At 47.6% G+C, this 13,841-nt stretch overlaps 1 protein-coding gene across 3 annotated transcripts in view; it reads right to left on the reverse strand.

Annotated features, from left to right (window-relative positions):
* Positions 1 to 1,854: 1,854 nt before the first annotated feature.
* The window catches only part of ANXA6 (annexin A6), a 47,012-nt gene continuing 35,025 nt past the window's right edge, over positions 1,855 to 13,841 (reverse strand). For 2 of the 3 annotated variants that reach the window (XM_061424061.1, XM_061424063.1), the window contains 6 exons: positions 11,470 to 11,487; positions 10,497 to 10,590; positions 9,257 to 9,352; positions 6,561 to 6,619; positions 5,107 to 5,229; positions 1,855 to 2,277 (listed from right to left, as the gene is read on the reverse strand). In XM_061424061.1, coding sequence (XP_061280045.1) covers positions 2,218 to 2,277; positions 5,107 to 5,229; positions 6,561 to 6,619; positions 9,257 to 9,352; positions 10,497 to 10,590; positions 11,470 to 11,487 — 450 coding nt within the window. In that variant the 3' untranslated portion in view covers positions 1,855 to 2,217. The remainder of the gene's footprint in view (positions 2,278 to 5,106; positions 5,230 to 6,560; positions 6,620 to 9,256; positions 9,353 to 10,496; positions 10,591 to 11,469; positions 11,488 to 13,841) is intronic. The other variant, XM_061424062.1, reaches the window with a different exon arrangement.

The following is a 13,841-nucleotide window of genomic DNA, read 5'->3' on the forward strand; positions in this document are numbered from 1 at the left end:
TCCTGCTGCCAACCAATCTCAGAAGGCAACATCCCTTAACTGAGAAAACTGCCTGTCAAGGGTTTGGAGTGGTTAGTACACAGGTAGGACTTCCTGGTTTCTAGGAATTCTAGAAATTCCTGGTTTCTCTGCTTCTGTGTTCCTCCGGGCCTATGAGGCCTTCCGACATCTATTCCCTCAGACTCCATCACTCTTTCCCTTCCACCCCCAACCTATTCGTCCCTCGGTGTGTATTTTTAGGACACTGTCGTATTTGTCTTGGGATGCCTCTGTGATCCACTGCTGACAAATTCTTGAAAGCAAAGCTCAAGGAAACATCTTGGGAGCCACCTCTCAGCTCTGACAGTGGCGCCTGGCTAAGGGTGGGTGGTCCCAGCCCCTTACTCTGGTCCAGGCAGCCCTGAACTTCCATAAACTATCTCATTTACTCCACAAAGGCTGTGCCGGAGGTAGGACTGGGCCCTGTCTTAGAGATGAGGAAACAGGCTCAGAGAGATAACATGCTCAGTCAGTGGCAAAGGTCTGACTCCACAGCTCTGAATCGCCGTGTTAATTTATCTATGGTAACAATTAAGTTGGGCAAATACCCAAACAAGTCTCAGCTGACCCTCACAGGGTTGGGCTCACAGCCTGGTGGAGGGAAGGAAGTGGGAAAGACACAAGGTAACTGCCTTTCAGACTCATTACATTCAGATGGAGAGAGGGCTCTTCAAAACTGTCAGGTCCAACCCCTCACTGCACACATGAAGAGACCCAGAGAGGGCAGCGGCTGGTCCAAGGTCACACACGACCAGACCTGGGCCTTCCCTGGTGGTCCAGGGGTTAAGTCTCTGAGCTTTTCCTGCTGGGGGTACAGGTTCAATCCCTGATCACTGAACTAACATTCCCCCATGCCACACAGTGCAGCTAGGGAAAAAAAAAGACTAGACCAGCATGTTTCCCAACACCCCTCACCCTGTTCCCTGATCAGTGAATAAACATATACTGAACTGCAGGAGAGGGCAGGTCAGCTGGGACAGGGAGCAGAGCCCTCCAGCCCCTAGGCACCCACATGCCACGGTACTAGACAGTTTGAGATCTGAGTCCCAGAGCAGAGCCAGAGCCGAGGTAAGGGAGATGGAGAAAGTGTAGCTGACCTGTTGATCACTGATCTTCACAAAGAGGAAGCTTTCCACAGGCCTCCCCAGATCACGATCACATCTGGTGCCCCCGAAGAGTTCAAAAGAGGAAGTCTGGGCTCAGAGGTTAACAGATGAAGATCTCATAGAGAAACATCCAGGCAGCAGAGGGGAGAGAAGGGACCTGAAACCTAGAGCCAGCTGGGCCAGCCTTCCCAGTCTGGACCCAAGCTCTGACCCTCATTTGGGGTGGGAAGACAGAAGCCACTCCTGGGTAGCTTAACACCTTGGCTCTAATGGCGACAACTCAGGCTGCAGGTTCTACATCAAAATCACAGACCCCCCCTTGGAAATGCCATTATGCGCCTGTATGTGTCTGTTTATTTAAAGAGAGAAATGGAAAGGGAACGATTTGGAGGCACATCCTAGAATGTCAATGTTAGAAGAATAAGCCAAGATCTTTTTGTCGAACCCATATTTTGTGGATAAGAAAATAGAGACTCGGGGAGGGAAAGAGACTGGTGTAAGGTCACAAAGCAGGTGTGTGGCAGGTGCAAACTTGCACGCAGGTCTCCGGGCTCCTGGCTCAGTGCTCTAGCACCACAATCGGGATGAGGTGGCAGTGAAACAGTGGGAGGAGTGCCAGCTGGCTCAGCACATTTCCTCCTCTCTCCCGCCCCCCAGAACTGGCACCTGCCACCACACCCCACCATAAAAGCACACATACATCACTCACTTCACAGACAGAGGCTCAGTATGTTTTTGGCTTCAATAAAGCCCAGACCAGGGCAGGGGCTGTGACAAGAGATGGAAGCTGGGAAGGCGTGAGGAGGAGGAGGATGGGGAGTGGAGGTGGACGGGATCAATGGTTCCGGTTCTTCGGCCGCTCAGACGTGAGCACGGGTGACCGTGCCGGGCCCTCAGTGGCTCATGGGAGTGGGAGTTTCCCCTAAACCCCAGCTGAAGACAAGCGCCCACCCTGATCCCTCCCCCCACCCTGTCCCTTCTTTAGTCTCTGAAGCTGGAGCATCAGGCTGGGTCATGGCAGGTGGTGCCGCTGACCATCTCTCAGCAGAGGTGCCCGTGAGCACCAGTGGCCTCAGTCCTCGCCTCCACAGATGGCCAGCAAGGCCTTCAGGAAGTGCCCGGAGGTGTCACCCTGGCAAGGTCAGAGGGAGAGCAGAGTGAGTGGAACAATACTGATGATCTCAAGGCCCCCTCCTCCCAGCTGCTCTCAGCCTGGATATCACCCCCAACACATAAAGGCCCCCATGTCCCTTCTGTGGCTCCCTGTTATCCTCAGATGTCCAAGCTCTCAGCTTGGCCTCAAGGCCTTGTGTGGTCTGACCCTCATGAAGCTCTGTGGCTTCACCTCCCTCCTTTCCTTCTGGAAGCATCTTGAGCATCTTACTACCTAAACGCCTACCATTCCCCCATCCAGCATGCCCTCTGCACTGCCCCCAAATCCTGTCTACCATCAGGTGCCCCCTCTGCTGTGATCACAGCCCTCTATTCTGGCCTCTTCCCTTGTACTCTGCTAATACTTTTCCCCTAAGATCATTAATACATGTGTTATGGGATTCCTTATTTGAACAAACATTATTGAGCACTTGCTGGGTACCAGCCCTTGCAGAAATTTATGTGAACATCATTAGGTTTATGTTGTATGTCTGGCATGTTAGGGAAATGGAAGTGGAGGTAGCCTTATTTAGGCTTCAGAAGCAGGCCTCTGACCGACTCTGACCTTGCCTAGACTACGTGCCTGCCTGCAAGCACACCAGCAGCACTTTGGGTAAGAAAGCGGGTAGGTCTTGCATGTTCTTGAGCCCCTAATATCAAAGAAGTCTTATGATCCACAAGATGAAACAAAAAGCATTGTAAAAGTTATAGGAAAACCAGAGCTGCATGTTTGTGTACAAACTGATGATGATACCAGTCTGTAGCCTGAGATTATAATCGGGAGCACCCAGAGCTCACCTGTGGGGTGGATGCACCACCAGAGACCTTTTTCCCATTGAGACTCCAGATAGCTTTTACTTGGAACTTCCAAGTAAAAGCGCTATTCAAGTCTGAATGTGGGTTTCGGCTCAGTTTGGTGATGTATATGCTATTACCTTTCTCTATTGTTTCTATTTCTTTTCTTTTAACGACTGTACATGAAATTAAGTCAAATAATCCTCTTTTAAATATTAAAATTGTTTAATGTGTGTGTAATGAGTGGTCTCTTTTGTTAATGAATCCTTCAAACCTAAAATGAAAGTAAAACTTTCAGCCAAACAGGCCATTATGGAAAAAGTATGGAGATTCCTCAAAAAATAAGAAATAGAACCACCATATGTTTCAGCGATTTCACTCCTGGGTATTTATCCAAAGAAAACAAACATTACTTAGAAAAGATATATGCACCCCTATGTTCATAGCAGAATAATTTACAACAGCTAAGATGTGGAAGCAGCCCAAGTGCCCATCAACTGATGAGCAGATGAAGAAGATGTGGTATATACATGCAATGGAATATTACTCAGCCATAAAAATGAAATCTTGCCATTTGTAAGAACATAGGTGGCCCTAGAGATTATTGTGCTAAGTGAAATAAATCAGAAAAATACTGTATAGTTTCATTTATACTCAGAATCTAACAAAATAAATGAACAAATGTAACAAAAAAGAAAGAGCTATAGATACAGAGAGCAAATACCAATTCCCAGAGGAAAGGGGATTGAGGGAGGAAAGAAAAAGGTGAGGGAGATTGGAGGCACAAACTTCTAGTTGCCAAATAAAATGAGTCATGGGTATGAAATGTACACTGTGGTCATTGACTGTAATACAGTCAATAACTAATACTTTCGTATGGTGACACATCGTAAGTAGACTTACTGTGGTGATCATTTTGAAATGTATAGAAAAGAAAAATCACTACATTGTATAATAGGAAATAACCCAGGGTTATAGATCAATTATAACTCAAAAACAAATAAATTCATAGAAACAGTTCAGATTTGTGGGTGGTGGGAGGAGGAACTGGATGATGTAGTCAAGAAGTACAAACTTCCAGTTAGAAGTACTAGGGATGCAACATACAACGTGAAACATATAATTAACACTGCTGTAATATATAATCTATATAAATTATATAATAATATACAAAAGTTGAGAGTAAATGCTAAAAGTTCTCATTACACACACAAAACATTTTTCTACTTCTTTAATTTTGTTTCTATATAACATGATGGATGTTCACTAAAGTCATTGTGATAAGCATTTCATGATTTTTGTAAGTCAACCATTATGCTGTACCCTTAAACTTACATGGTGTTATACGTCAATTATATCTCAATAAAACTGGAAGAAAAAATAATAAAGATGTTCTACCAATTCACATCTCCACCAAGTCTGTATGAGACTGCCTGTGAGCCTCCCCATGGTCTTGTCAACCAAGTCCAGCATCAAGCTTTAAGATCTTGGTCAATTTCAACGTCAAAGAAATGGGCTTCATAAATGAAAAAAGCAGACATATTATACCTGATTCCATTTACATGAGATAATCAGAAAAGGCAAATTTTTAGAGACAGAAAGTCACTTGAAAGTTGTCTAGAGCTGGCAGTGGAGACAGGTACAAGGGACGGCAGTGGGTTGGTGGAAACACTGAGCTGTGGAGAAGACTGTGCAATTTGCTCCATTTACTACAAATTACTGACTTATGCCCTTAAAACAGGTGAATTTTGTGGTCTGTAAACTATGATTCAATAAAATTGCTTTTAAAAAGCAAGAAAAGGGGCTCTTGTTTTATTTGGAAATCCTAAATTATAAGCCTGCGATCCATCTGGAATTTATTTTGGTATGAACAGTAAGTAAGGCAGATCTCCTCTCATTTAGCAACGTCTTAGTTGTTCTAAGAGGTGACACTCTGGGAATAAAAAGAACTTCTATGTTGGAGCATCTGACACTGCCCCCTACCCCCTGACCTCTCATCCTGCTTGCCCCTCACCTCAATGGCTTGGTGGAGAGACTTGTCGTATTTCTCGATGAACTCCCGCCGGATGTTGAGCAGGTCGATCTCACTTCGTGAGACCATGATCCTGGTGAGGGTCTTCTCATCTGTGCCGGCACCCTGGTGGAGTCAGGTGACAGGGAGACACAGGGCAGGAGGAAGAAGAGGCTAGGTCAGGTAGGAGCTCATGGGTGTCCATCTCTGCTCTGCTCCCTTTCCCCTGCAACCTGGGGTGGGACATCCTGCCTCTGTCTTCCATAAACATTTCTGACTCCAACTCCCCTGTGCCTAGGACTGGGCAGACAGAGGCAACAATTGCCTATATGAGCTGAATAGAATGCTCCCTGAATTCATGTCCACCTGGAGCTTTACAAGGTGACCTACTTTGGAAATAGGGTCTTTGCACATGAAATTAGTAGAGGACATACTGCATTGGGGTGAGCCCGAGATCCAGTGACTGGTGTCCTTACATGAAGGACACGTGGACATACACGCAGATAAAGGCAGAGACTGGAGGGACTCAGCCACAAGCCAGGAAACACGAGGGTTCCAGACAACCACCGGAAGCTGGGGGAGAGGCATGGGAGAGCTTCTCACTTAGGGCCTCCAGGAGGAACCCATCCTGTCAACACCTTCATTTTGGGCTCCTGGCCTCCAGAATCATGAAAGAATACATTGTTGTCACTCAATTTGTGACAGCAGCCCTGGGAAATTAATACAGGATCCAAGGAGCAGACATAGAACACGGAATATATGGGCAGCCAAGGCCCACCTCTGCCCCCCAGGAAGCTCAGAACACCAGCTGAGGAGTCAGGGCTGCACATGGCCAGGGCTCAAGAGATGGTTGTCATGTTTGGGGACAGCAGGCTAAGAGGGGTCTCAGGCGCACTCCCACTAAACAGAATGTTCAGGCTCTGTCAGCAGCTGGGGCTCCACTGTTGGGTTGGGAGGCTGGCCTGAGTGGCCTGGGTTTTCAGGAAGCCAGAGCTAGTCCCAGAGTTGAGCGCTCGCTTCCTTTTGTGATCATTTGTCACAGAAGACATTGTTTCACTTGCTAGAATGGGAGTGCCAAGGGGGCAGAGACTGTCCTTTTCAAGTTCCCAGAATAAGCTTGTCAACCTTGGCATCTGGGACCAGACCATTCTCTGCTGTGGGGGCTGTGTGAGCACTGGAGGATGTTCAGCAGCATTCCTGCTCTCTACCCACCAGATGCAAAAAGCAACACTCCCCAAGTTGTGACAACCAAATGCATCAAACATTGTCCAGTGTTCCCCAGGGGGCAACGTAACCCCTGGTTGAGAACTACTATCCTAGAACCAGACCTGGGACAAAGGCTGAGAAACATCAACCAGGTGGAAGCAACCCAATTCCTGACCCGGCGGGTGGTGCCCACCTGTGCACCAAAGTGGAAGTGCTCAAAGGGAAAGGAACACACAAGTAAGTTTTCTTACCTTCATGGATTTGTAAAGTTTGTCAGCAAAGAAGAGAGGCTTGTTCTTGACACTTTGAACTGGTAGGAAGAGGAAAGAGATGCAGGGTACTTGGTCAAAGGAGGTGTGGCCAGACCATGGGCTGCTGATGCTGCTACTGAAGTAGCATAGCCTATCCCAGCAACCTGTGCCCAAGGTCGTGGCCACACCAGGCTCACCCCCAGGCCTGACACCTTCACTCCCCCTTCCTGACACCTCCTCCTCTGTCTCATCCATGGACCTGGCTCTCACTCAGTTGCATCTCGTTTCCTGCTGAGGTGCTTGTAGCTAATCAAGGCTAGCAGAGGACTCAAAGGGAAGAAACCACTTGTGAAGCCACGGTACAGGGCCTCAGACTTCTAAGTGCAACAGAATCAAAGAACTTGAGGAAAACTCAGGTTTTAGGCTCCACCCTAGAGACTCAGATTCAAGAAATATTTCAAGCAGAGGTTCTCAAAGTTTAGTTCCTAGAAGTTGTCTGCATCATCTGGAACCTGGTAGAAATGTGCATTCTCGTGTCCCACCCCTGGGATGTGCTGAATCTGTACCTCAGCCCACTTTGCCTGGGGCGTTCCTGGTGTTAGCACAAACCTGGCTGGTTGCCCACCTCACTGTGGCACAGCCTAATGTTTGAGAACTCCTGATTGAGAGAAACACCACACCAAAGAGAGACTGTCAGTGTAATTCAGGGCACTGCCAATCCCTGGGGCTGGGTGTTGCCCCAGAGTCTGCACATGTTTGCATCAACCTACCTAGCGCCACCCCAAATACTGCTTGCCTGATGTAACAACCTCCCACCCTCCAAGGCTGGGGAGGGTGGGTAGGTCTCTAGCCCTCAGCAGCTGCTGGATTCCAAGGCCCCAGAGCTCATAGGGATCAGAGGGGTGTCTCAGGTAGCTTAAGGAGGAGGATTCAGATGCCAGAGCCAAAACACTAGAATGACTCTAGATGTAAAAGTATCTCTATGAGGAGGGCAGGGGCCGAGAGGCTGGAGCGTGCATCCCAAGGGCACACTCATGCAGGAGATAGGCATATACCCTCCTCTGCAGCAGGTTCAGGACCCTCTGGGAAAGACTACATTATATACTGACCTTCCTGGGTCCTTATGTAGTTCCCTACCACCTCCTAAACAAAACCCAAGCTCCTCGACCTGAAAATCAAAGCTCCTGTCTCCCTTTGCTCTCTCATCACTTCTGTTTCCCCAAGGTAAGGAGAAGTTTCCTGTCTGTCCTCCACTACTTTACCTCCCCAAATCTACATCCCCAGTCCTGTCACCTCCTCCAAGGAGACTGCCCTGACTGCAAGTGTGGGGCTCAGTCAGTGTGGCTAAGGAGGAGACTGGGCAGAAACTTCCATCCTCTATAACCAGCCCAGAAAGCCTTCCCCGGAACCTGAAGCCCGCCCAGCTGCCTCAGAGGACCCCGGGGCCTGCCATGGGATGGAGTGAAGTGGAGCGGAACATCTATGCACACACTTGCACATACACGTGTTCTAGGTGGGAGAAGGGGAAAGCGGGAGCAACAAGAGCAGAGCAAGGTCGAGACGTGTCTCCAAAGATCAGTTACTCTGCGATTAACACGAGTCTGGGCTTTGGGCTCAGACGGCCTCTGGTTCCCGCCCTGCTTCCACTACTGCTACGTAACCTTGCTGAACCCCAGCATCCCACTTTGTAAAATAGGCAGATAAAAGCACTTTGTGAGCATTCAAACAAAGCTGTGTGCAACTAACTTCACACAGGGCCTGACAGGAAATAACAATAGAAGCTAATATTTATCCAGTGCCTTTTATGTGCCAGGAGGCTGTTTTTTAAGTGTCGTATAATTAACTCCTTTAAATCTGGTACTATCATCACACGCACTTTACAGAGGAGGACAACTGGGGCACAGGGTTCTCATGACCTGTGAAAGGATATAACTGCACAGCTAATAAGCGGCACAGATGGGACTTACCCTGGATTTACTATGCTATTCTGTCTCCTAAGCGTTGCTCCCAGCAGGTAAAGATCCACTATAAATCAAATAATAACATCACGACAATAACACCTCTGCTTCCCATGTTCTAAAATAACTTTTCCTCGCATTTGAAGTCCCTAAAATCAACAGGCATCCTGTAATTGATGGCAATTATGTGAAAACGTTCCACTGATACCTCAAGGTAGGATTAAAAAAAAAAGTGCATCAATACAATGCATTGTATTGTAGTCATAAAATAAGATACTGCTAATCACTAACGCTAATAAAAACAAACCTGACCTTTGCTTGTATCTACTCAGTCATTTGTATACATGGAGAATTGAGATCCAAAAGGGGAGAGATTTTTCAAAGGCAAGAGCTAATATTATGCAATAAGAGAGTAACCAAAGAGCCCAGGTGCTGGGAGGAGGAAACGGTGTGCGCGCGTATACACACCCTAGACCTGCAGGACACTGCACCCTACCCAGCCCAGCCGTCACCCTCCCAGCCATGTCCCCAGAGAGAGCTCTTTCCTTACACTACCCTGCCGCCTAGAACGAGTCCTCATGTTACCCCGCCAGTCACACGCTGACAGACCCCAAGAAGTGGCAGTGCTTATTTCCCAGAACTAGTAGTTTAAGAAGTTACAAAGGCCACGCTCATCCAGGGACTCTGGACACGCTTCCTGTCCCTCCCCAGCCCTTGCCCTTGGTCCCCGCCAGTTACCAATGGCCACAAACACGTCTCGGACATCCCCAGACATCTCCTTCTTGATGGTGTGCTCCACGTCATAGTTGGTCATCTTGACGAACTCCTGGAAGACTGGCCCCCAGAGAAGTCCCCGAGGTGGGAGGTGAGCTCTGATGCAGGGTTTGGGGGGACATCATCCTTTCCCCCACCACCCCGCAGCAGCAGGCATGGCTGCAGCCCAGACCTAAATCTACCGGGCAGGGCTGTTGTGGAAAGGACATTCTGACCTCAAGGCTGCCTTGAGCTCTGAGCCAAGCCTGTATCAAGTCAGACACTGCCCCAGAGCTTCAGGCAAGTGTCAGGAACTCAGGCTGGGGTAGTAGAAGGAGGATGCATGCTATTCACAGCTGTCCCCAAGCTCACCGAAGGACCTTGGGTGAACCCCTCTCCCCTTCTGGGCCCCCCTTTCCTCCCGAGTTGGGATAGAGATTAACGCAAGTAATCACAATGATAACACTAAGAAGTTATCAGGTACCAAGCGCTTTGGTGCATTAATAATTATCTTTTGCATCCTCACAACAGTCATGTGAGGTAGAATTAAAATCCCGTATTTATAGGTAAGGGAACAAAGGCACAGATATTCAGTAACTTGCCCGGGGTCACATGACTGATAAGTGGGAGATTCGAATCAAGCCAGTCCAGCTCCCAAGTCCATTCTTTTAGTCACTGTGCTAAAGCCCCTTAAGTATTTTACTGCAAAGTACCAGGCACGTGCATGTAAAATCGTCACTGTCTCAGTAGTCAGGGCCCTTCACAATCGCCTAATGTGAGGGTCGCCGCATACAGCGGCGCATGTGGCAGCCTGTGTGTGTCTCTAAGACATGCACGTGGTCTCTGTGTCATCACCACCCTTCACTGCCTTGCTCCTGGCAGATGTCACCAAAGAACCGTGACACAGAACCTTCAAATCCTTCTCAACACAGCATTCTGGGCAGCCACTACCAACCCCATAGAGTTGGCCTTGGAGGCTAAAGCCACCTGCCATCCTTTATCCCAGGCATCACACGTGTTTCCCTAAGGAGGTGAGGCGAGTTGGCCCGAGGCTCAATGATGCTGTTAGCAGCACAGCCAGGACCAGACCCTGGGGTTCCTGAGTCCCCGTCAGCCAACAAACTCCCTTGCTGGGGTGAGGGGTGGGTGGGTGGGCAGCTGGCTCCTCTTGTCAAGGGTTGGGGATCTTCCCACTGCCTCGGGAGGGGAGGGAGTTGGGTCTCACCTCTCCGGAGGTGCGGATAGCTCCGCGTGCAGAGGATCATCATGAATCGTGTCTCCAGGGAAGACTTGTCTCCGCTGGTTGTGTCTGCTATTTCCTGCAGAGCCCAGGTGGGGGCAGGAATGGGGAGGGGAGACACAAGAAAGCCTGGTTGTTTTTCACTTTCCTGTCTGCCTGGGTCGAGGATGGTGAGAAGCTGGGCTAAGACCCAAGGAGGCCCTTCCTCGGTCTCCACATCCCCTGTCCGGCTCCCAGGGACCATGCGGACTCACCCAGAGGAGCTGAGCACAGAGCACTCCCACCTTAGCCTTGGGGACACAGGACTGGGCCCGGGGAAAGGGCAAGCGGGGACTGGGCATGGAGACTCAGATTCTTCTTCCATCTTTAAACCCCTCTGAAAGCCTCTCTGGGGAAGTGTCTGTGCATGTGTGCAAGGAAAAATGGTCTAGCCAGTGTTTCCCCAAGTGTGGTAAACAGGCAAACGTGTTTACACACCACATATTTATTTCCACAGTGATCTTTGGGTCAGTTCTATTTACATCGATATGAAATTTCCTTTAAAGTAACTCAATTTGGGACTTCCCTGGTGGTTCAGCAATCAAGACTCTGTGCTCCCACTGCAAGGGGCAAGGATTTGATTCCTGGCCAGGGAACTAGGATCCCACAGGCCACATGGTGCATCCAGAAAGCAAAAAATAAAACAACTCATTTGGGGTTAACATGAGAGTCCATTTAAAGCACTATTCACAGTTGGTGGTATATAGCACCATTCTGGCAAGTGGTTGAGTGGTGAAGTTTGGGAAACACTTGCCCAGCCCATTTTTCATGCAGTGGGGGTTTTTGAAGGTCCTGAAGGGGAGAGAGAGAACCTGGGGGACAGGCCCCCAAATCGTGCCTGACTCTGCCCACTCAGCCCCACCCAGAGGCACAGCCAGACTCAGACCATTAAAATCCACGTGAAGAACAGGGCACTCACCAAGATCTCAGCAGCCACCTGAGAGCAGGGAGGAGAGAGAAGGGAGAGAGGGGAAGGCGAGAGTCAGAGGAGGCTCAGAGAGGGGGCCCTGGGGTGCAGGTGAGGTAGCCTGGATTGGCAATGGGGAGCAGGGAGGGGCTGGGGGGACACCTTCCCCTGATCTTTGAGTTGGACTCAAAACGAGGACAGGTCTGAGAATTAATGATGGATGTGCTTACTGGAGGGATAACCAGAGGGTACAGGACAGGACCCCCTGCCCCTCATGCCTACCACCGAGAAGTTCAATGTGAGAAGTGCCCTGTTCCCTTCACCCTTTACCACGTCGGGGTTGAAGGGTCCTCCAGAGACCTGTCACCACCCTCTCGTGTTACAGACAGGACACAGGAAAGCTGAGGCCTGGGGGGTGGGGACATGTAGCCAATCGGGTGGGAAAATGCCAGCTGCCCCAGTCATCTCACAAGGGTGAACTTCCATCATTGCATCATGCTGAGCACAAAGTTCTGAGGTTAGGACACTATTTTGTTAGGCAAATGGCTGTGACTTGCAGGGCCTGGGAATGAAATACAGTCAGTCCTGCGCACCCCCCGGATGGAGTTTTGTTTTGTCTGTTTACCCAAAACCCTGCTGACTGATTTATTCTGTTGGGCAGACTGAAATCATCCTCTTTGTAAACTTCTCAATAGCCTTACTCTTTAGAAACCATTTTTGTTGCATAAATTTGTAATGTCTATCAAAATTCAAAATGTGCATGCCTTTGATCAAGCAACTATGTTGCTAGGAATTTCTCTTGCAAATAAACTAGCCAACTTTATCTTTGGAGATATACTACAAGGGTGCTCACTGGTAATAGAGAAAAACTGGAAACCATTATCAGATTGCTTGTTAATTGAGCTATGGTTCATCTAGCAATGGAAATCCACTCAGCTAGCAAAAAGAATGGGACTGGTCTACAGGACTGCTAAGGAGAGAGCTTCCATTTAAATTAAGCAAGAAAGTACATTATGGTGCATATAAGTGTTTCTTTTACCTTGATAAGAAAAGATAAAGTGTGCCCACTCTTACATATTTACTGGGAAGTTGTGCTAGAGGGATAGTCAAGATACTATTGACAGTGATTACCTTTAAAGAGAAGGACTGGGGGAAGAACTTTGGCACTGTATTTTTCCTGAAATTTTATGTTTATATTTTCTCAACATGCAAATACATTATTTTAATTTTTTAGAAAAAAGTTAAATAGGAGCTGTCAGAGCCACTAGGATTATGGGATATTTCTGGGTTTTCTGTTGTTGTTTTGTTTGCTTTTTAAATGTATCTGGCTGCACCGTATCTTAGTTGCGGCATGTGGGATCTAGCTCCTTGACCAGGATGGAGCCCTGGCTCCCTGCATCGGGAGCATGGAGTCTTAGCCACTGGACCACCAGGGAAGTCCCTGCTTCCGGTTTTTATTTACACTTTCCCATATTAAAAACAACCTCGTTGAGACTTCCCTGACAGTCCAGTGGTTAGGACCCCTCGCTTCTACTGGAAGGAGCATGGGTCTGATCCCTAGTTGGGGAACTAGATCCTCCATGTGGAGCAGTACAGCAAAAATAAATAAATAAATAAAAGCTCTTAAAGAAAAAGATCTATTAAAAAAACAAACAAACCTGGTTGAACCTTGAAGACATTATGCTAAGTGAAATTAGTTAGAAAAGGACAAATACTATATGATTTCAAATATGTGAGGTACCTAGAGTAGTCAATTTCATGGAGATAAAAAGAACTAGAGCCTGTGGGGGCGGGGGGAAGAGAGGTTACTGTTTAATGAGTACAGACTTTTAGTTTTGTAGGATGAAGAGGTCAGTGGATGGATGGTAGAGATGGCTGCATAACAGCGTGAATGCACTTAGTGAGGAACCACACTTTGAAAAGGTTAAGATGGTAAATTGTAAGATGTGTTAAATGTATTTTACCACAGTTTTTTCAAACGTTATGCTAAAAAGTCTAGGATTGCTATTTTAAAAAGAGGGAGATGTTTAAAAAAATTAAACAAAAAGGAACCTAAAGTACCAAAGATTCTTCACTTTAGATCAGAGAACTCCCAGATGTATTTGTTTTTTCAAAGCATGTTTAAAATCATAATATTTGTAATATGAGAAACACAGTGAGCTACTATAATAATTTTCCAGATAGTCAACACAAGAGCTTTTCCTTATTAGCTTGGCTACTTCATGCCAAAATTAATCTGGGCGATTCCTCCAAAAGGTAGACAGAGAGTTATCACATGACCCAGCAATGCTACTCCTATATAACCAAGGGAAACGAAAATATTCATGCACATAAAAACTTGTACATACATGTTTATAGTAATATTCATAATTGTGAAAAGTAGA

This window comes from Bos javanicus, chromosome 7 (assembly GCF_032452875.1).
Source record: "Bos javanicus breed banteng chromosome 7, ARS-OSU_banteng_1.0, whole genome shotgun sequence".
NCBI lineage: Eukaryota > Metazoa > Chordata > Mammalia > Artiodactyla > Bovidae > Bos > Bos javanicus.